At 44.8% G+C, this 22294-nt stretch overlaps 1 protein-coding gene across 9 annotated transcripts in view; it reads left to right on the top strand.

Moving 5' to 3' along the window:
* The window catches only part of LOC118301308 (unconventional myosin-XVIIIa-like), a 58937-nt gene that overhangs the window by 9093 nt on the left and 27550 nt on the right, over positions 1–22294 (top strand). For 4 of the 9 annotated variants that reach the window (XM_035626698.2, XM_047330535.1, XM_047330530.1 and 1 more), the window contains exons 4-25: positions 383–1150; positions 3424–3513; positions 3659–3730; positions 4499–4525; positions 5446–5505; positions 5893–5980; positions 6351–6457; positions 6550–6726; positions 6877–7087; positions 7212–7354; positions 7567–7667; positions 7851–7914; positions 8401–8545; positions 11159–11329; positions 12700–12790; positions 13276–13468; positions 15780–15866; positions 18445–18583; positions 19492–19651; positions 19735–19921; positions 21477–21702; positions 21824–21933. In XM_035626698.2, the coding sequence (XP_035482591.2) occupies positions 383–1150; positions 3424–3513; positions 3659–3730; positions 4499–4525; positions 5446–5505; positions 5893–5980; positions 6351–6457; positions 6550–6726; positions 6877–7087; positions 7212–7354; positions 7567–7667; positions 7851–7914; positions 8401–8545; positions 11159–11329; positions 12700–12790; positions 13276–13468; positions 15780–15866; positions 18445–18583; positions 19492–19651; positions 19735–19921; positions 21477–21702; positions 21824–21933 (3417 nt within the window). The remainder of the gene's footprint in view (positions 1–382; positions 1151–3423; positions 3514–3658; positions 3731–4498; positions 4526–5445; positions 5506–5892; positions 5981–6350; positions 6458–6549; positions 6727–6876; positions 7088–7211; positions 7355–7566; positions 7668–7850; positions 7915–8400; positions 8546–11158; positions 11330–12699; positions 12791–13275; positions 13469–15779; positions 15867–18444; positions 18584–19491; positions 19652–19734; positions 19922–21476; positions 21703–21823; positions 21934–22294) is intronic. The other 5 variants (XM_047330532.1, XM_047330533.1, XM_047330536.1 and 2 more) reach the window with 3 other exon arrangements.

Genomic DNA, 22294 nt, shown 5'->3' with positions numbered 1-22294 from the left:
AACAAAACAGAGAGCGACTTACAAAAACATTGTGCCATAGTGCGACTAGTGGTCAAAAACTCCATAAGGAACCCTTTTGTTTCTAAGATGGACCCTTAACTGTCACTATCACTGAGTCATTAGGAATTCCAGGTATACATTCTTTTTTCAGCAGCCAACTAATTAAGCTTAGTCCACCTCCATACTCATTCCAAAATTACAATTTTTGCAACAGGCCCAAACACTAACCTGAGTGGTTGCACACACTAACAAACATATGCTGACAAAATCCATTCTTGAAAAATCTTCTATTCAGAGTTTCTGAGCCCTGGAGCTACGGTTTATCTGCATCGGCCACGGGAATAATCTGCACTGTTGTCTGCCTTGCTCTGTTTGTATCCAGCCTGATGTAGACAGTAGTCAGCCTCAGGCAGTCACTGAACCCGGGCTAGACGCAGGAAGCGGTCCACCGTCGACAGCATCGACAGCTGAGGCGTCCGGCAGTAACGTCGCCATGGTCGGCCCGGACGAGGAGCAGAGTTCTAGTGGTAAAAAGGTGGTGAGGATTGTGAGGAGGGTTGTCAGACGTGTGGTTCCTGCTGGGACTGAAGAGCAGAACCGGCCTGCTGTTCCAGAGCCTGCCAGTGCTGTGCCCAAAACCGCCAAGGCCGCTGGGGGGGATAAAGATGATATCTCCGTGGGTCTGACCAGCCTAATGGGCAGAGGTCGAACCAAGGAGCACCGGCCTCGCACCCGCACCCAGGACCGTACAGAGGACGTGAAAGAAGAGGCGAAGCAGGAGGAAGAGAAAGGAAAGGCGGAGGACGGGCAGGAAAAACCAGAGGAGGCCGCATCCACATCTGTGCCCGCTACTTCAGCACCAAACCCTGCACCCCCGAAGGTTAACCCCCTCACCCCTCCAGCTGGCTTCATCCCTCCGCCCAAGCCCGACCGTCTGGCCCCGCCGGCTGGTTTCATCCCCGTCTCCAGACAGAATCTCCTGTCTCCGCCGCCGGGTTTCATTCCCGCCAGAAAGCCCAGTCCTGTGCCGCCAAAGCAGAACGCCCTCCCAAGACCCCCAGGATTCATCCCCGTCCCAAAGTCGGACCCGCTGGCTCCTCCTGCAGGGTTCATCCCAAAGCCTCGACCAGTTGCTGTAAAGAAACCGGAGGTACCGTGTGAGAGGAGTGTTTGCTTGCTACCTAACCTCAGGGTGGAGCGTGCTGTGTGATAACAACGCAGACATTACTCCTCCATCCATGCAACCTCCTCACGATGTTTACATCTTCAACTAGAGTTTGTTGTATCTGTATCTTTTTTTCAAAACTGACATTATAGTCAGTTAGTTCGGTTACACAAGACAAAATTGTGTTCGATACAATTTCACAAAAAAAATATCACGCCTATAACCGAAAAAGAAACAGGCTGAAGCCCAAGGCTCATTTTTGCCTCCCCACCATTCATAAAATAACCCAGAGTATCTGCAATAGCAAAGAAAGAAAACAACAACAACAACTCTGAAATATACAGTAATTCTTAATTATGTTACATTTGAATCATATGACATTATAATCCTTAATCATTTGAACACTTTGAAGCTTTTTTTGACACTCCGCAAAGAGCAACACGGTTTCCATTCATCACCAAGTTAAATGACATATTCCTTCTCTTAACTGAAAAAAAACTTTGAACACAGACAGGAAGGCTTATGTTCATCGCTCGCAAAAGTATTTCCAATGTTTTGAAGGACACAGTAGCTGGGAATTGTAGGGTGCAGGACTGAAACGGGTAAAAAAAAAGAGGATAAAAGAGGGATTAGTATATTCACTGTAACCTGCCTGTAACCAGCTCTTTTCTGAAGTATAACTTTATGTAGGGTCTATATTTGTCACATATTTTTCTCCCGTAAACCTCAACACAATGTGACACGTACGGCAGTACATGTGAACAGTACTTGAATTGTCCAAAAACACAAGTCGCCCTTGATTTCTGACAAATAAACCCCAAGTCTTGATATAATGAACCCGCGCTGCATGGGTGAAGTGAGGCAGGGCGCCTGCACCGGCCCATGATCAGACGCCATCAGTGGGTATGAGGGCGCGCTCATGGCCCGCACTCGGTTAGTCTGCTCTGCTGGAGTTGTCTGTGAGCACTGAGCTGGGACTCATTACTGTCACTTTCTGCAGACGGAGCTTTGAAGCGCCGCTCTGTCTGTTTCTGCTGCAGACCCCTGGGGCAGCGGCCGTGAGGATCTCTTTGCTGGAGGCTTTTTAAAAGGAAGGAATCGGGATGAGGGTTCGGAGACCAAACGTGTCACTAGTTCTCATCAGTTAAACATACTATTTCTCTTTGTTCCCCCGGTAGAAACTGATCATAGAGCAGAATCCCAGTTTGTCATGCATCACCATGGGCAGCTCGTGGCTGATACCCAAATAATGCTGATTGAATTGAACTTCAGCCAATTTTTTTAAAAAGCATTCGCAGAATATTCGATTGAAAGTTGTTCTGTAGCACTTTTAAACCTTTTACATTCTTTCATTGTCTCTTTCATCTGTACACTCAAACAAGGTTAGGCTTTTCTCCTGTGTTTTGTTTCCTTGGCATCCTGTCTGAAAATGTTATTAACAGATGTCCATGAAATCTGGCAATCAGTTATTTTGAAATGGAGCAAGGGATTTGATTTTTGAAATATGCTCCTGGTGTTTTTCTGCCGAGGGAGCGTTCGACCGCTCTGTAGGGAGGGACTCAGGTTTCAGAGCAGGATCGAGATTTAAGTGGAACCTGGAAATGTTTATGTACCTTTATTCAGCTTTTCACTTTTCAGCTCTCACGGGAGCTACAATTATTCTTTGTGGACACGGCAGACATTGGCCATTAAAAACAAATGAATCATCCCTGGTAAAGGAATGAGCACGAATTTTGTCATGATTGGATTTGTGGAAGTTTGTTGACTTCTAACTTCTAGAGCATTTCACTACAGAAAAACAGAGTCAAGTTGAATCCAGCATTGCAATAGTCCATCAGAGCCTCACTATCTTCTAAATGTAGTAATGAAACGGGCACAGATTTTGCAGAAGTAAAGTTCTTCGTCATGATTTTAAAACGTTTTTTTTCGCACCACAACCTGAGCTTCATACATAAAAAAATTGATGAAAAACCAAACTAGGATTGATAAAAGTGCCCCAGCGGCAGACTGTGTCGTGGAACATTTGATGGTTTCACTTCAGCTTCTGCTCTCAGATTCCTCGGATGCTGTTCCTTCTGAGCCTTGATCCACTGCTCTTTTGCCGCTGTACATCGTATTTTCTTTAATAATCATTTTTCCTGATTGCATTAACTGGAAAATTTGTGCTCATTATCATCTTCCCATTTTAATTCCGTCCATGTGTGTGTGTGTGTGTGTGTGTGCGTGTGTTTGTGAATATTTACGTACACTGTGTGAAGGTAAGCGAGACATCTTGTCCCCCCGCGGCCCCCAGTGGTAAACCGTCCCCTGTCGCACCGCCCCAGGCCCAGTCTGCACCAAATGAACAGGTGTGTGTCGATCCTGCTGCACAGGTACCCGTCGTGACGGCATGTTTGGACACGCTTCTGTGTGATGGTTCAGTTTTTCACCCGTTGATTTTTCCTTTCTGGCTTCCCACTTTGCAATTTGCCGGCATCGGCCGTCCAACTGTAGGTCCCAGAGCTGGGTCCCTCTGAGGAAGACTACAAGCGCGGGAGGAGGATCTTCACCGCCAGTGGCAATGATGTAACTTCTCTCTCCCTCAGTTTGTTTGGTTCGCGCCTGTCTTGCTTTACAAAAAACCCTGTGTCCAGTCTGAGTCAAGCGCTCGAATCCCCCAGATACAGGAAACGTGTCCAGCGATGTCCCACGCTTAGCCAATAGGTTTCCAGTTACAGGTGGTCTCCTGGGTTTTTTCGGGCCCCTTTTGGTGTGAAATCTGAAACTCTGAGCACCGCCGAGATCATTTCTATGACTCGCCAAGATGTGGAGTTAGTTCAGCAGAAAATCAAGGCTATCTGGGGAATATGACCTGGACATAACTTGTTTCCATTATACGAACGAGGAAACTATTTTGCGGATAGTTTGATAAAACTGATTATAATCTCTTGGACATATATATCTGTGGATCAAATTGTGAATGCAATGTGATTTATTGGTAACACATTTTTACTTGCAGCCGACTTGTACAGCGCCGATAGTGAATTTACACAGCTTTAGTGGCAGCTTTATCCTCCCCGGTGCCTCTCTTGCTTATTGCCCTCCTCTCACTTGTTCTGTATCAGGTCGAGAGGAGCGCCCACTGTTCGACAATGTACTTTGCCCATTGGCATTCTGTCATTACTCTGGCCGTGTCAGTGCTGAAAGGCACTCCTCCTCGCTCCTCCTCTTTGTTCTGATGTCCCGTTGTCTCAAATTATGTCCTGTGTTTTTTATTTACTTCACTGTTGCCTCTCTGTGGGTCACTGGATCCCCGACGTGCTGCCGTCTTCTTTGCCGTTTGCATGGCTGTAGCGTGCCAGAGGCCACACATCCTCTCAGGTACAGCCTGCTCTGCCGCGGGTTCGCCCCGCACCCCTTTGCCTGCATGGAGAGCCGGAATCTGAGCTTGTTTCCCCTCTACTGACCCGTCCCTGCCCTACTTTGTCTGTGCCTGACTGGCCCGCCGTTGTCCCCGCGCTGCTCTCTGCCGCTGGTTCTGGGTTCACGCGAGGGGCCTGGAATGTAGCAACGTGACACGAACCAGTGCTTGCCAAAGCGAAGGAGGTCAGGGGGCCTCGCCACCAGGTTTTAAAGGTGGAATTTAAAACACCGCGTTTCAGTGTGCACCTTTGTAATGGTCTTGCTGCTTTTGGGCTCCACACCCTCATATAGATACTGAGGTTATCATGTGCAACAGTGAACATTTTCTCCAATTCCTTGCAAAAAAATCTTATTGAGTGCGTGTCTCTGATTTTAAAAACAGTGATACAGTATCTCATTATACGATACTGCATTATACCTTTGTGTTTATGCAGTACCAGTACCGGCTCTATAGCTAAATTAATAAGCATCGACTTTTGCATTGTGTCACACTTGGCTGCATGGTGTCCGACATTTTACCTTCCTGAGTGCTAACGATCTCGTTAACTGTGACTGCTAATATGGCAGAACATGAATTTTGTGCCCATAGACCTACTTACACACTTTCAGGCACCTTCTAATCCTTGCTCATTAATGCATTAGCAATTTAATTATTGTATGGTGAATTACTTGAAACAGCTCACTCTGCCACCGTTGCCTGACTCACTGGTCTTTTGCTGCAGCGTTTTGCTCTGTATTTTCCACTCGTAATCATTTTTGGACATTTTTCCCCCCCACTGCGCCATAACTCGCCATGTTTTCATTGTGCCCTTGAAGTGAATGAATCTAATCACTTAAAAAAAAAAAAGTGATTGACTTCTGCTTCTTCCATTCCGCAGCCCAAGCTTGTGGAAGACCCCGTGGCCATCCTTCAGGCAGCGCACTCGGCCGCAGCTAAGGTCTGGGCCATGGCGACGAACGATTGCAGTTCTGCTTGCATCCGTCTCGTGTGTCAGTGTGACGTGTGTCTTGTGGTTTAGTGATGGACTAATGAAGAGTGGGAGGATGGTCCCGGTTTGTGTCTGTGATGTGCTCGGTTGTGATGAAAACACCCTCCTCCCACCTTCCATCCGTGACGTCTTGTTTTTATACTGGAAGAAGCCCTGCACTGAACGAATCCCATTCACGTGTCTCGTGTGACTGTGACCTGCATGGTCAGTGCTTGTGCAAAGAAAAGTTCTTCATGCAGTTTTCTGATTTAATTTTTAAAAGATGAATCTATTAAGTTTCATTTTTTTTTCATTTTTTTTTTAACTCTTACTGATTTTGTTAACCTGATCCCACAGGGAAAGACTGAGGAGCAGGTCACGGCCGAGAAAGTCTGGTATAACACGGAGAAAGTATGGCTCGTCCACAAGGAAGGATTTTCATTGGGTCAGTAAATATTTCTGTGCGTTTGTACTTTCTGTTTATGAAGTATTTTAAAATGAATTATCGACTAAGTCTCTTGCCAGTGCTGGAACGTCTTTTTCCTTATGACATGGCAAAACTATACAGATGGCCTTTTGAAGCACAAGAAATACCTGAAACACCCGAAAAGACCACTCCATTCTATTTAATTAAGTAATTAGACTAACTATGTTTTCAACATTGAACGCTTGTGTGGTTTTCATAAAGCCTAGACAGCTATCAAAGGAGATACAACTGCCACACACGATCAGACCTGTGAGATAACATGAGGCGCAGTACGCGGGCTGAGGTCGCATGTCACCATAAATTAACTCTGCGCTTTGTGGCGATGCAGCAACGCTCCTGAAGACGGAGGCGGGCAGCCTGCCAGAGGGGAAGGTGAAAATCCGCCTGGAGAGTGACGGTTCGTTATTGGACGTGGATGAAGATGATGTAGAGAAGGTACTCAATCATCGGAATAGACCCTGAACCCCGTCAATTACGCAGGACACTTGGGTGAGTTTGTTAAGGAGCCCCTGACTTTGAACCTCTAGGCAAACCCTCCGATGTGCGACCGAGTGGAGGACCTGGCCTCGCTGCAGTATTTGAACGAGTCGAGCGTGATGCACTCCCTGCGGCAGCGCTACGGTGGTAACCTGGTGCACACCCATGCTGGGCCGAACATGGTGGTCATTAACCCCATTAGCGCCCCCTCAATGTACTCGGAGAAGGTAGGCTGCAGCCTGCGCATGTAATCGCACGGCTCTCACAGGGCGGCGGAACGTGAGAGCGCAATCAGAATCAAAATGAGCTGACGAAGACAGTCGTTGATATGTATAACCGCTTCTCTGCTCTCTCTTCCCCGTCGGGCTCCTTTCCAGGTGATGCAAATGTTCAAGGGCTGCAGAAGGGAGGACACTGCCCCGCACATTTACAGCATGGCCCAGGCCGCCTACAGAAACCTCCTGACAACTCGCCAGGATCAGTCCATCGTCCTGCTCGGCAAGAGTGGCAGCGGCAAGACCACCAACTGTCAACACATCATCCAGTATCTGGTCACCATCGCCGGCAGCACCAACAAGTCCTTCTCCAGTGGGTGTTGGAAGGGATCCAGGATCCCTGGATGAGAATAAGAATAATTTAGTGCCTGTTGTTGTTGTTGTTGTTGTTGTTTGTTCCTCCTAAAAATGGCCGCGTTTCTCTTCGTGGTCCCCAGCGGAGAAATGGCAGGCGGTCTACACAGTGTTGGAGGCGTTCGGAAATGCCTCCACCTGTATGAATGGGAATGCCAGTCGCTTCTCCCATATCGTTTCCTTGGATTTTGACCAGGCCGGCCTGGTGACCTCAGCCTCCATCCAGGTACAAATGAACACATATACTTTCTTTCATTCATTCAAGTCACTGGCACATATTCACACCTGCCATGATCTCAGATAATGTGGCATAAACCTGTTCAGGATTTAAACAATATTCCGTGACTTTTTATTATAAAACACACTTATGCTCCCGCCTGTCTGTGATAATTGTTATTGTCTATCATGCAAACATCCTGTCCTGCCTTGGCCTTGCAGACCATGCTTCTGGAGAAGATGAGGGTGACAAGAAGACCAGAGGCAGAGTCCACCTTTAACGTCTTTTACTACCTGATGGCCGGTGTGGACGGCTCCCTTAGGTCAGGATTAATGCCGTTGTGCCAAGTTCACTGTTAACCACGAGATTCATTTGTTGGCTTGTTGCAATCGTGTATCAATGTTTTTTGGAAAGTGTGGCCAAATTTCTGCCGTAATTCTAAAGATGTCGGCAGAAACACACACGAGAGATGTTGACGTTGTCCTTGCTGTTCTCATTTCGTCAGAACCGAGCTGCACCTCAACCACATTGCCGAAAACAATGCGTTTGGAATCATGCCTCAGACAAAGGTGAATGCTGCCTGCTGATGGGAGATTGGCCTGTTTTTTTTTTTCGAGTTATTGCTTTTAGAAATTTAAAAAACTGAATGTGTGACATTGCTTTTTATGTGAATGCAGCTTGTCTGTTTGTCTAGTAGCAGCCTGGACACCCGCTAAAAGACCCTGTGTAACTGATATGCATTAGCTCATCAAATCATCGTTTTAAATCCCAAAACATTTGCCAGAGGCCACGACATCAAAATGACACCAGCCTCCTTGGTACAATTTATAGGCAAAATGCTGGAATTACATTTTCACAATATAAATGAAAGCAGTTCACAGATTGTACCTCTGCAGATACAGTCAGTTTGGCTAATCCTGTTTATAGCTTATCATTTTTCAGGTCAGCCAAGCCCCCCCCGAAAAACACGCTGCATCTATTACTTTAAGAACTTTCAGTATAAATAGTTTCAAAATGAATTTTTATTTGAATATATGTGCTTTCATATCCGTCAGACTGAGGACAAGCAGCGGGCCTCCCAGCAGTTTTCCAAGCTGCAAGTGGCAATGAAGGTTCTGGGGATCAGTGGTGATGAGCAAAGGGCCTTCTGGCTCGTCCTCGGGGCCATTTGCCACCTCGGAGCTGCGGGAGCTACGAAGGGTAAGATGGCTGCTCCCGCCACATGGCTCACCATTTTACATCATCTGCTATTCACAATAGGACGCATACCGAGCACAAAGATGCACAGGGTCGTCTTTGATTCGCCCATCGCTGAGAATAACAGCACTCGTGCGGCGCACGACAGAAATGCTGAACCGGGCCAAACATTCTCCTCGTTAGCAGGAAGAAAAAAAATTGACTTTTGATTTTAATGACACGCCGGCATTATGCCACTGTAGGTAACATCCTCTGTGTGATGCAAGACAGCTGTAAGTCTGACAACTGAATTATGCATTTTGCCCTTTGAAAGAGTCAGCGCTCGGGTTGTTGGACTGCTCCTCCACACTCATCTACAGCCCCAAATAAAAATGTAGGCAGCATATTCCCCCGGTCATTACAGAGCAGCTCCTGCTTTAGTCATACTTTTCTGGACAGGGCAAACAAATGAAAACTGAGGAGCTGGTCTTCATAGATTGGTGCTGACTCTTATTTTTTCTGTCGGGAAGTTATCAACCGTCACAGACTGATCATATTAAATATACAAAGGCACTGTTTGTGTTACGGTTCCTGAAACCATTTGCAAATTAGCTGAGTCACTGTTAGGAAACACTGCTGCAGCAGAAGATTTCTTATTTTTTTTGTTCCTGTCCCTGAGGTCTGATAAAGGTTTTGTCTTGTCATGAGAATGTATCGGTGCACACAAGGGAACAACGGTCCTCTTAAACATGAGCACGTGTTCCTATCTTTGAAGCTGTGCGAATGATGAAACATAATGTTAGAGTGTTCGATTGTTTTTTCTGTCTTTCTATTATTTTTTTTAGCTCCAGAGTAATAAATTGGCCTTTCACAGCATATGGCTTTCATTTTAAAATTAGATATCTGCCATTTAAAAAGGCTGACACCGTCAGAGAGATTCTCATTACGGGCGAGGCACTTAAGCTTTTCAAGTACGGAAGGAATTATTTATGTTTGTCAAAATGAATGCCTGTGCAAACAGAGATTCAAAGCTCTTTATTTACTCGCATGTAAAATCACTCCTGGTGCTTTGGCGCATAACTGATTTAAAAAAAATCTTGCAAAGTGAAGCCAAGGAGACAAAAAATATTTCCATCTGAGCGACACTGCGAAGCAAATCAATTAACTCCTTCTCTGTTCTTGGAAGCTTTTTACAAATGCAGCATATTCCGGTAACATACAACATGAAATTCACGGGGACAGCGTGGGATCTTTTATTTTTGACATGCTTGTTCACTTTTCACTCTCTGCCTGCAGTGTAATTGCCAGCCACTTATGCGGAATTGCTCGCCAAATAATATTTCAGTGGTCCCCTCCAGCTGGCTGCCAATGGGTTTTTTTTCGATGGCGGCGTCACATCATCCAGGAGCAGTTTTCGGCTTGGAATGTTGTCCCGCGCAGCATCTGCTGTCGGGAATACAGGCACTAAACAACTTTGTCGATGTGCAAATTACTTGGTGACTTATGGACTCCTGTCCTCCCAGGGAGACACAAAGTGGTTCTTACGGAGCAACGGTGCATGACGGGGTAAAAGTCGTGATTAAGAGTCGACACAATTGATTTTCAGGTTGATTTTGGAGTAAGAGTATTCACTCATGAAAATACTCTGTGGCTTTGAAAAAAATGCGTCTGTTGCCAGAACTTGGTTTGTGTTTTTACTACCACAGAAAATAAAATTAAAAAAGTGTTTGAATTGTTCACTGGCAGTGCAGCTTCATGGTGTAACACAAGAGGGCAGCAGTGATCTCTTATCCACCAGAGCTAATTAGAGAGACCCATCTGAAATGAACTTGCTTTTCTCTGCATTCTGCACCGTCAACACTTATGTCTAATGAATATAGACAGAAAAAAAGGGCTACCAGACCGAGGCTGGATGCTTTTCAAGTGGAAATTTTGTACATATGTAGTTTTTTTTTTTTGATCCGCAAGATGTCAAGGTTTGATTCAATAATATTCAGTGATATTGGCAAACCCAATTTCCTCCATTTGATGTCTTACCAGGATTTGAATAATTGCGGTGGCAAATATCCATCAAAGCAAATATTTGAACGCCTTTTGCTTGTCTTGACAAACCGTTCTGCGTAGCTTATCGTGATGAAGCGCTGCGTGCAGGGCTCTTCTGCAGCGCTGATGAAACAGATAGAGCCCACTGCTCTCTGTGTGAAATCCCCCAGGTTCTCTCTCCAGTCTCAGAAGATACCACTTCACGGCGGATTGTAGACGGATGTTTGCACTCGTATCTGCATGTTTCCATCACTCAGCCAGTAGATTAGAGAGAAACTGATCCTTCCCAACAGAGGGTCTTTTTATGTAAATAAATTAATTGTGTCCCCGTAATGATAAAGTTTCGCTTTAATCCTCATGACGATAAAAGAAAAAAATATACAATAGAAAGTTTTACTTGTGTAAGCTAAGCTTCCCCTCCCCACAACAATAGTTTTATTATTTTTAGTATGCTTTTAGTGCATGTTCTCACCAGCTGTGTCAGTGTCAGCTTGACCAGACACTATACTACCCTGTCACAGCTACTGGGGTGGCCATGTGCCTGGGGTAGTTGGCAGCGGGGCTAATGGGCGTTTTTCCCTGCACGTGTCTCAGCTGGCAGGCGACAATTTGCACGTCACGAGTGGGCCCAGAAGGCCGCCTACCTGCTGGGCTGCACCCTGGAAGAGCTCTCCTCCTCCATCTTCAAGCACCAGGCCAAGGGCACCCTGCCCAGAGCCAGCACCATCCGCCAGGCTTCTGACGAGAATGGCACAGCAGACGCAGGTACTCTTCCACATTTACCAACAGGCCCCTTTCTTCTACTTCATTCCTCACAGCCCCCACCCCCCCACCACCACAACCACCAGCACCGTTTCTCTTTGTCACTTTCGCTCTTGTTTCCACACACGCATATTCGCCTCTACGCATCACCTGAGGGAAATTGCATGCTCCGGAGAAAGTAAAGCTTATCTTAGTAATGAATACCACAGCTTCACAATGGCTGTTGACAGATAAGTGCACACACTATGTAGGGACAAGCAATTTTGGAGCCACTCTTCATTCATTGTCCTTGAAATCATAATTGCCTCACATTGATTTTTCACACGGGCGGGTCCTCTGACTTCCATCTCGACGGCAACATACTTTGAAGGGCAGGGGGATACAGTTAAAAACTCTATCACAGCAGCGACGGACTGAATTGACCTCCGTTTCACCCCTCCCCTGTATATCCCCCTCACACATGAATTTACAGTCATGGATGCACACGTGGAAATATCCACCCCAAGCGCTATAGACTCACCATTTTGTGTGATAGCGGAATGAATTAGGAGAGCTTAACAGGTGGCCATTGCCGCTAGGCACAGACATAAGTATGCGCTGTTTGATCTGACCAATTCGGAAACACCTGAGTCCCTAAATGACATTGCTCTACAGAGACATTTTCCAACCCAGTTTGAATACTGAAGGCCTTTGGGCATAATAGGTTCCAATGTTGTGCCTCCTTTTGAGGAGCAAATTTAGTGACATCATTGCTTTAGTCTAGCTTTTACAGCTCAAAACGTTGACTGTGTTCTTTTAAAGGTGACATATAATGCTCATATTCAGGTTCATATTTTTAATCTGGGTCACCACTTGAAAAGGTTTACATGCTCTAATGTTCAGAAAAGGCATCAGTGTTCTCACACTGCCCATTCCTGCAGCTCCTCTTTTCACCCTCTGTCTGAAATGCCTGGATTTATTTTAGCCCCGCCTCCCGATAACCACAGTCTGCTCTGATCTGTCCGTTGTGATTGGTCACCCGTTTTCAAAATGTGTAGGTAATGTCACGCCCCTTCACCAGAAAGATGGAGATTCTCAGATTGCAGGCGGGGTTACCCCAAAAAAGAGTCCAACTGTGACACCACAGTGGGACAGAAATCTGAACCAGTCGTTCAGAGCCACGCTGTAGGGTTTAGCCAGCTCACCAAAAAACAACATGGTGGTCTTTTTTCACAGTTTTGTACACACATTTATGTGCACAAACACTGAAAAATTGTTTTTTTTTACATAATATGTCACCTGAAATTCGTCGTTGGTTTCTCATATTATTAGTTGATAGAGATTGTTGCGGCCTTTCATTGATTTGTTCTGTGTCTGGCTGCTTCTCATACCAGGATCCAAGGCTACAGCCATGGAGTGTTTGGAGGCTATGGCATCCGGGCTTTACTCCGAAGTCTTCACTATCCTCATTTCTTTGATAAACCGGTTAGTATTTCTGTTCTAATTGTTTACTCAAGTCGTATCAAATTGAAGATGTCATGGTTTTGGCTGCACATTATTATAAAGGAAATTTGTAGAGGCCTTGCACATCGTTTTATCCACATTTCCTTTCATTTCATATTTGATATATTTCTACATCTTGACATCTTGAATACTATTTTTTTAAAATAATATAATCCAATTTTCATTTCTCTAATTTCCGAGAGGTTAATGCTGTCAAGACAATATTGATCTGTAATTGGTGTAATGGGTAGTTTAAGAGGATATTTTGAATTCAGGAACAGGGTTGTAGGTTTTCGGATAGAATTTGGTTTTGTTCAGTGGAGGTTGAAGTAAGGGAATGCGGTGGAGAGAGCTAAGGTTACGGCCAGAGGGTTATGTGCAGTGAATACAATCGATTGAAACGTTACCTCAAGTATCCACAATGCCAATGTTTGTGTGTGCGCGCATGTTTGTCTTGTGCTCTTCAGGGCCCTGAAATCCAGCCAGCACTCTCTGTGCTCTCTGCTCGTTGTGGACACACCGGGCTTTCAGAACCCCAGGCTGGCCAAGCGCGAGTGCGGCGCGACCTTCGAGGACCTCTGTCACAACTACACTCAAGAACGTCTGCAAGGTCTCTTCTACCAACGCACCTTTGTTCAGGAGCTGGAGAGATACAAAGAGGTAAGGCTATGTGAACTATTGTGCACTGTGCACACGTATGCAGTGCGTTCGTTTGCAGGCTCTCCGGAGATGTTCGATTACTCAAGCACAAACACACAGTCGATCCTAAGACACTCTTGCGTTGACTTGCCTGAGTGCCAAGGTCGTTATCCTAATGGAAGGTGAACCTTTCATTAGGATAGGTACTGGGTTTAGCCCAGTACGAGGTCCTGAGCGCTTTGCACCAGGTTTTCATCAAGAAAATCTTTGTACTTTGCTTAGTTCGGCGTTCCCCCAACCCTGACTAGTTTCCCTGTCCCTGCCCTGGCTCAATGTACATCTCCAGACAGACTTGAAAATGACTGAGGTTCCCCATCCAGCTTGACAGAGTCTGAGAAGATGTGCAGAGAGGAACTGCAGGAAATCCCCAAATCCAGGTGTCCAGAGCTTGTCATGTCATGCCCAAGAGCTGTAATCAGTGACAAAGGTGCTTCAACTACTCTGTCTAACAAAGGGGCTGACTACTTTAATGTGTATATTGATGTAGGAAAAAAAATGAACATGGTTTTAGGAAGGCTACATAACAGAAATGTAAAAAGTGAAGGGGTCTGAATACTTAATCTTTCTGCACTGCAGCGTCACTCTCATTGTCTCCGTCTCCCTCCTACCTCTTTGTCTCTCTCTCTCTCCCTTTGTCCTGCGGCTTTCTCACCAATCTATCAACTCCAATACTGCGTGCGTTCACACATCAGATACACTATCCCTCCCACCTGTCACAAGCCGTGACAAGCCAAAGTAGTTCATGTGTTAGACTTTCTCATTAGTGATGCCAGCCTTCACCTCTCCTGCCGTGATCAAAGCAAAGTCACTCGCAACTTGCCGTTGGGAGACACGCCCACGTGCGCAGCGGTGGTGCTGCTCCATGATGAAGGAGCCGCTCTTCTTCTTCCTCTTCTTCTGTCCTCCTTTCTGCAGAGCAGTGCCGGACCAGAAAAATAAATCATTACTGTCCAATTTCTAATGTGAGAAGCATTCTTCTTATTCAGACATGGCGGAGTTAAGCAGAAATCCTGGTCATATTACTTTTAATACTGTGAGGAAGGATCCTGGGATTTCCCGCCCACATTTTCCCACCCACAACCTTTGCCTGGGAGGAAGGGATTTTGAGCCAAATTTAAGTTCTGCATGAATCGGCGCGGTGTAATTCGCTCTTTTCACTGCATCCTGGAAAAATAAGAAGCTGTGAAACTGTCATTGAAAACTGGGTCAAACTCATTTTGGTAAAAGCACACGGTATCGACATTGGCAGCGACTGGCAGGTGAAAGTGTGATATACACAACAGGCATACGCTTCGTATTTTCAAATTAAATGCTGCCGTGCGCTGCAGCTGTGTGGAAAGGTTTTTTTTGCATTTCCTCCCCACAGCAGAGAAGGAAAATCATTTAGGCTCCTTCTCATACACAGTCGAATTGAACACTGGCATCTGTCACGGCCACACTATTAGCACAGCCAACATTTACCCACAATTCTCGTGCTCCGCTCTCTTTGTCACTGTGTTCTGCCCCGTGCCTGTTTTGCTCTGGCGAAAGGCAATTTAGTATATTTATTTCCACTTTATTACCAGAAATGTTATCATCTGCAACGGTAATGAAATCTTCTCGCTTTTCAGATTTCCAAAGAGTGCCTGAGTAAATGCCAAGCCTTCTTGTTAGTGTAATAGATTTGTTGATGCTTTTAGTTTTCTAGCATTTAATATGCAATTGTTTTTTTTTTCTCCAATCTCCATAAGAATCCTTTGTAAATAATTCTAGTTGCCCGCAACTTCATTAGGTGCCTTGACACATGCTTTTTGCTTGAAAAACGATTGACATTATCGCAATACTGTAGTTGTTGATTCATTTTCTGATCAACCGATTCACACGCAGCTCAACCTTGGACTCCTTTTTGAAATTAACAGTTGCTAGCTCCAGGGGTCGATGGCGGCACCGGCAGCTGTGTTGGGCCAGTCAGCGATGCTCTGTCCCACGAACTCCATAATTCTTGGACAATCTGGAGCTACTACCTGGAGACCAAGGATATTTTTTGGAGGACAGCAGCATGCAGGAAGGGGTTTCTCACGATCACTCGGAGAAATGTGGCTACATACGTTACTGTCCAGTTGAAATGCCCACGGATGGATATTCCTTATCATCTGCATTTAGCTACCCTTCTTGATTAAACCTGTTTGTCCATGGCCATGATAACTGGTCAGACACTGGAATCATTTTTTTTCATGTGTAACGTTATTGACATGTCTGGTAAAAACAAATGACCCTGTCTCTTTGCTTTCAGGAGAACATAGAACTTGCTTTGGATGACACCGAACCCAGCACATCTCTCTCTGTGTCGGTGGTTGACCAAGCCTCAAGTCAAGCGCTGGTAAGATCGATGCTTTATAGTGTCTCTTGTCTTCATTTCACTTTTAGAGTTTCACACACTGCATTCCTCACTTACATAGTCACTTATTTTCTCTCTCGCTATTTTCATGTGCTGTAAGTATCGCGCATCGTAACACCAGAGGGACTAACATTCCTTCCATGATCTATTTTCACATGGTATTCTCTGAGGTTATTCATTGTTGAATATTTTTGGTTAGTCAACAATTAATTTTTTTTTTTTCACTTTTAATGTGAGTTTTTTCAAATATTGAATTGGGATTCTTTTTTTCTTAGAGGCTTAAAAGAGAGCGTAGCAGCAGGGAAAGAAAGGTTATAGAATTGACTTCTAGAAAGAAAATCAATGTTTGCCCTCTGCAGCCTGTGAACTGCCACATGATAACAGAAATGGCAGAGTTTGGAGAGTCATAGATCACTTTGGTATAATTCCAGTGTGTTTGGTTTGAGCACTTTACTTTTAAAATGGTTTCCCCCTCTAATGGGAATGGCATCAGAAGCAGTGAACTGTACTACATCACACTAAAAACCAAAGGGAAAAATAAGAACCCTGATTCCTTAAAGTCATTTCATTCTCACATTTCTCCCCCCCCCCTTCTGTAGCCCAGACATCCATTATCACAAACAGCCTTAATGCTCGATTCATTTCTAGAGTCATGGTTGTAGTATATCTCCTCCAAGCTGATACCCTGTGTTGTACTTGAAGCCAGTGGAGTGTGCGCTGCCGATAAGTGCGTCTCCAGCGTGACTTCCAAACAGAGTTTGGTTTGGTGGGTTTGGTTCCCAGGGTGGATCCGTGCATTAGCCATGTCAACCAAGCCGGCTACCATCATGTCGAGCATGTTTTCTCTGGAGCTTGTTGTAATCCACCACACAGTAGTGGCGTCTGTGGCTCAGGAGGTAGAGTCGGTCGTCCACTAACCAGAAAAGGTCACCGATTTGATCCCAGCTTCCCTCCCCCTTCCCCAGTCCGCATGCCGATGTGTCCTTGGGTAAGACACGTAACCCTGAAATGCCTCTGACGGCTCTTCTGGCAGTGTGGGATTGTGTACGAATGTGACAGAAAAAGTGCGGTAAACAGCGGCGCCGTACGAATGTGTGTGAACGGGAGGAAGTGACTTGTCCTGTACAGCGCCGTGGTCAATAAGACTAGGTAAGTGCCATATAAATATAGCCCATCTAGTCCATGATATTCTAAATGTCTTTGGCCAAAAAGTGCACCACTCAAACCTTGGACTCTGGTAGGTATGTACAGTATGTATTTAAGTATTCTGTAAACAAAGAAATAACCACCTTCCGCCCTTGTGACTTTTTGGCTTTGGTAGCTCTTTAACCCTTAGGTGCGTTTCGGTCTGTTGTGGACTCTTCACACAAGCTTGACAAATTATACATCGTTCGACAGCTGTAGCTTTCCTGATTCATTCTGTTCACAGGATGACATGTTACCTCATCAGTTGCTGAACCAGAATGTGTTCAGACTTGTGGGTCCAAAGTTTTTCTTGCAACCAGTACAACTACAGACCTTATTATCCATAAGGCAAGAGCAAAAATGAAAATAAACTTGCATTTCTGCCCTATGTTTGTTTATCTGCAACTTTGGCTCATTATCTCTCACACTCATTCTCACTTTTTGATCGTAAAATTTAAAGAGTGACCTTTGAAAGGAGGCCAAACTTTTGTGAGCAAGCTTGTGTATCACGTTGAACATATGGTGAAGGTGCTGATACGTGTGCTGCACTTCCCAATAGAGTCCCATTTATGTGGTTGCTATCATGAAAGAGAAAGGCAACAAAAAGCCTTTCCCATGCTCTCAGGATCACCAGTGCTGCAGTGGGTTTTATTTTTCTTCCCCCTGTTCACGCTAATTAAAATACTAATTGTATTACTTTTTAATTCCTTCTCCCCTGCTACTCCCCATATTCATGAACTCCTTTTCTTCTATTTTCATTTAGATTATAAGGAAACGCTAAAATTGATGATGCTATTATAGCAGCAACCGCTGAAGGGCACAGACACCAGAAATGCTTTTGAAACTTAAATTTACAGCACTAATATTAATATTAGGCCTGTCTCAACCGACTCATACAGCAAAATACTTTTACACACATTTTGGAGAGCAGCTAATATTTCATGGAACACAGACGACAGAAGCCAGCTCTCAGCATTTGAAGGCTCATTTTCCGAATCTCTCATAAGTAGCAGTATCTCGTTTTTTTCCCCTGTACCCAGGAGGTGGATAAACAATAAATGCTGAGCAATCCTTTCATTCATCAGATTTCTCATTTCATAGTCAAAGCAAGCTTAACGTCCTGGTAGCGAGCGGGTTTGTTTCCCGGGTTTGTCATTATGTTGTGTTTGTTATGTTCAGGGGGGACCATTAGTTCTCGTTCTCGAGTCAGACCTCATATTAAAGTCTTTGGTTTATTTCAGCGCGATAGTCATGTTTTCTCGTGTACGATTGTTTTTTTAAGGACTGAAAATGTTATGCCCACATAAGGATTGCACTAAGGAGCCATGACCATTGTTGCGTGTGTGTCGTCTCCGTGTATTTGTGTGTTTGCCAGGTACGGACAGTTCGAACAGATGAGGCACGTGGCCTGCTGTGGCTGATGGAGGAGGAGGCAGTGCAGCCGGGGGGGTCGGAGCAAACACTGTTGGGGCGTCTCTTCAGCTACTATGGACCTGCTGAGGGGGAGAGTAAAGGCAAGGAGAGGGCAAACACACACACACACACACACACAGGCACACACAGGCACAGACCCACATATGAAGCTATTCGAATACACATGGCAAGTGTTCTCCTCATGCTTTTCAAAGAAACTGACTGAGTAGAAACCTAATACATTTTTGATCCAAATATAATGCACTTGACATTAATATTCATGATGTTTTCAATTGTAGCCTTTGTTGTTGTGGCTTCAAATGTGCAATTATTGATTTGAGTTTGGAGGGCGAAAAAAACATTCTTCATTCTGCACTTTCACAGTATTTAACCCACTCTTGTTATTATTTATTTAGTATTTTAATTTTAGAAAAAAAGGTTTTACTATGTGTTTTGGAAACTAACGTCAGTACTTGACTGAAGTCTCTCATGTCGTGTCACAGTACACAGTGACTTATGTCGTGTGGACACAGGGCTCCTTGTATCAGTGTGTGTTGTACACAGAGCACTATATGGCAGACTGACCAGTACCATACTGTAGATGAGTCATACAAATCCTCTCTATGCAAATTGTTGGCAACCGGGACAACACTAAGCCTCGCTTATGAAAAAAAAAAAGAAAATCCCCCAATAGAATTTGGCGAAAAAAATAAGGGACATTTTAGCCCTCGAAAAAACAACAGCTGAAAGCTTCGCATTCAAACTCTTTATATACCGTCGGACAGATTTCAGCTCTCCTCCGGTGTTTTATCACCCACGTATTTTTGATAGTCTACCAGATCATGTTTCGAGGCAGACCCTTGCATTATTTATGAGAGTAGAGTTTCATGCATTTAACTTTTCATACAAAAAACAACATGGACAGGCAGCTTTGAGAAACCCTTCCTGCATCTCCCTGTATATGTACAACGGGACAGTAAATCTCACATCTCCTGCCTTTTTACATCAGGTCACACTTTCCTCTTGAAGAGCGAAAAGGAAAACCATTTCTTGCTGGGGCACAGTCACGGGACGGACTGGGTGGAGTACAATGTCTGCGGGTGGCTGAACCACGCCAAGCAGAATCCTGCCTCTAGCAACGCTACGAGCCTCCTGCGGGACTCCCAGAAGTACGAACTTCTGGACATTAAAATGTTACTTTGTCAGATCATTAGGAAAATCCTCATAATAAGGTGCTGTATTTTTCTTGCAGGAAGAACATCAGCTCACTGGTCATGAGCAGAGCGGCTGGAGCCACGGTTTTGTCCGGTTCCATTGCCGGCCTCGAAGGGGTTTCCCAGCTGTCCTTGCGGCGGGCCACCAGCATGAGAAAGACCTTCACCACAGGGGTGGCTGCTATGAAGAAGAAGTCTCTATGCATCCAGATAAAGCTCCAAGTGGTGAGAGGAGAGGACTGAACAAATCAGCCTGTCGGACTTTATATTGATATATTTGTCCACTGGTAACTCCAAGTTTCAAAAGCACTGGGCACCATTTAATAAAAACAGCTCCTCTATCTTTAATAGAGATTATCAGAGGCTGAAAAGCAACAATCAACTTTATTGATGTGAACATTAATTCAGTCCCTGTGATGTAGTGGCCCGCTGAGAATCGACACCGCAGTTTCTTGTTTGCTATCAGTTTACCTACAGACACTCGACAGGCTGATGGAATATATGAGGGCTCATAACTGTAAATTTGTTTTGGAATCTACGTAGCCGTCAACCAATAGCTGGATGCAGCTTTATAAAGAAAATGGATGGGCTAAAGGCTTGTATTTGGGCTGCAGCCAGAGAATGAAATCAATCTGAAAATGATATTAGGGCATGGTGTTATTGTGTGCTGCTATGAGAACAGCCTGGCCACTATTTTGCTTTCAACCTTATTGCTCAACAATTATTGTGTCAGGTGTGCGGCGATGAAGCAAATTCAAAGTGCATGAACAAAAGATTTAACGAAGGGAGAACAAAAAGAGACCTACATTCTTAGGAGTAAAAAAACAAAACAAAATCCAAGAAAATAATCCACTAGGAAAAAACACTGCGAACCAAAAACAGACCACGACATCACTGAACAGGACTGGTGTCATAACAGAGCAGACAGACTGACACTGGAAACTGAGGACTGGGAGCACAGAGACTAAATACACAAGGGAGGTAAATCAAAGCACAAATAAATAATGTCCACAATGAAAAAAACAAAGACTTTTAAGAGTTCACAGACTTCATGGAGGCAGGATCATCACAGAATGTCAATATCAAAAAAATTCTGCAAAACCCCAGATTTAAATCCAGCACAGGGCCGTTTAAAAGTATTAGCTTTCATCAGCACTGGCACATTGCACGGTTATGGCAAATACATTATAGTGAAATATGTACAGTATATACGTTGGTTAGGGATGTAAACGGCTAGATGGGGAAATTGTCCAGTGTGGACATCAGTTCTAGGGATACCTAGATACCTCTTCACTCCACAAAACCTGGTTCTTAAAGTTAAAGTAGCAATAGCAAGAAGAGAGAAAAGGGGTTAATCAACACTTTGATGCAGAAAAACTGTTCTATCAAATAATATGGTAATACTAATGATACAATAATCCACTTATGAGTATTTTTAGTGTGTTTTTCAACAGCAGCTGGTCAAAGCTGAAAGGCATCAGCCTTGAATGGAAATATGCCATATAAATGGAATCCAGATTAAGCTTATGCTCTATATAAAAACAAACATTCACTTTAAGGATTGGCTGTAAAATTATACAATTGCGGGTCAAATTTACTCTTGTCAGAGTTTGTAAATGTCTGAGTACGAAATTGTTAAGTTAATTGTAGATAAAAAACAATGTGTGTATTGTTGTGAGATGCGCATGTTAGAGCCAGTATGCAGAGCCTAGTTTTTTTTTCCAAGTAATCGTTTTGGCTGTCGGCCTTTTTCCAAGCAGATTCTCTTTGCCTTCTCCAGGATGCTCTCCTTGACATGCTGCGGAGGTCCAGGATTCACTTTGTTCACTGCATATTGCCCAAGGCCGATGCCCTGAAGGCTCTGAGTGGATCCCTGTACAAAGCAGGGGAATGTGAGGCTCAAGGCGAGAGTGGAGATTCTGGCCTGATGCAGCTAGATGTGGCCCTGCTCCGTGCTCAGCTGCGTGGCTCCAAGCTGCTTGACTCCCTCCGGGTCTACAGGCAAGGTGAGGTAGTTGCTCCAGTCACACATTCGGGATGGGTATAGAAACACAGACACAGAATACCCATTACTCTTCATCAATATTTGCGGCATACAATGTCGTTATCCAATACCGACCTTCACAGGTTACCCCGATCACATGGTGTTCTCGGAGTTCCGGCGACGCTTCGATGTGCTGGCGCCGCATCTCTCCAAGAAGCACGGGAGGAATTACATAGTGAAGGACGAGCGGAGGGTGAGTAAATCAGCGGGAGAGCGGGAGGAAAGCGCACAGCTCTGCCGGTGGCCGAGCACGGCGAAAGATTGATGTGGCGAGGAGGCAGTTTCATTACATCTGCCCCTGATTTGTCAGCGGCCCACTGGCAAAGAAGTAAACCTCCATTCGTCAGAGTCGTAGTAATGATCTAATGAACTTAGGCTCATCAGTATCATGCCTTTGAAAGAGGCAGATCAGTATTGTGGTGTAGGAAACGCTTCCACTGCATTTAAAGCTACAAACGTTCAAGTTGATGCACTCGTCGTCTTTTGTCATCTGGGCTTTGGAAACTTTCTGCCCAAGTGTTTCCCTGTTTGCTTCCTTTGGATGAAATCTGGCG

Source organism: Scophthalmus maximus, chromosome 2 (genome assembly GCF_022379125.1).
Source record: "Scophthalmus maximus strain ysfricsl-2021 chromosome 2, ASM2237912v1, whole genome shotgun sequence".
NCBI lineage: Eukaryota > Metazoa > Chordata > Actinopteri > Pleuronectiformes > Scophthalmidae > Scophthalmus > Scophthalmus maximus.
The sequence above is the reverse complement of the archived record's forward strand: the minus strand, read 5'-3'. Positions and strand labels throughout refer to the sequence as shown.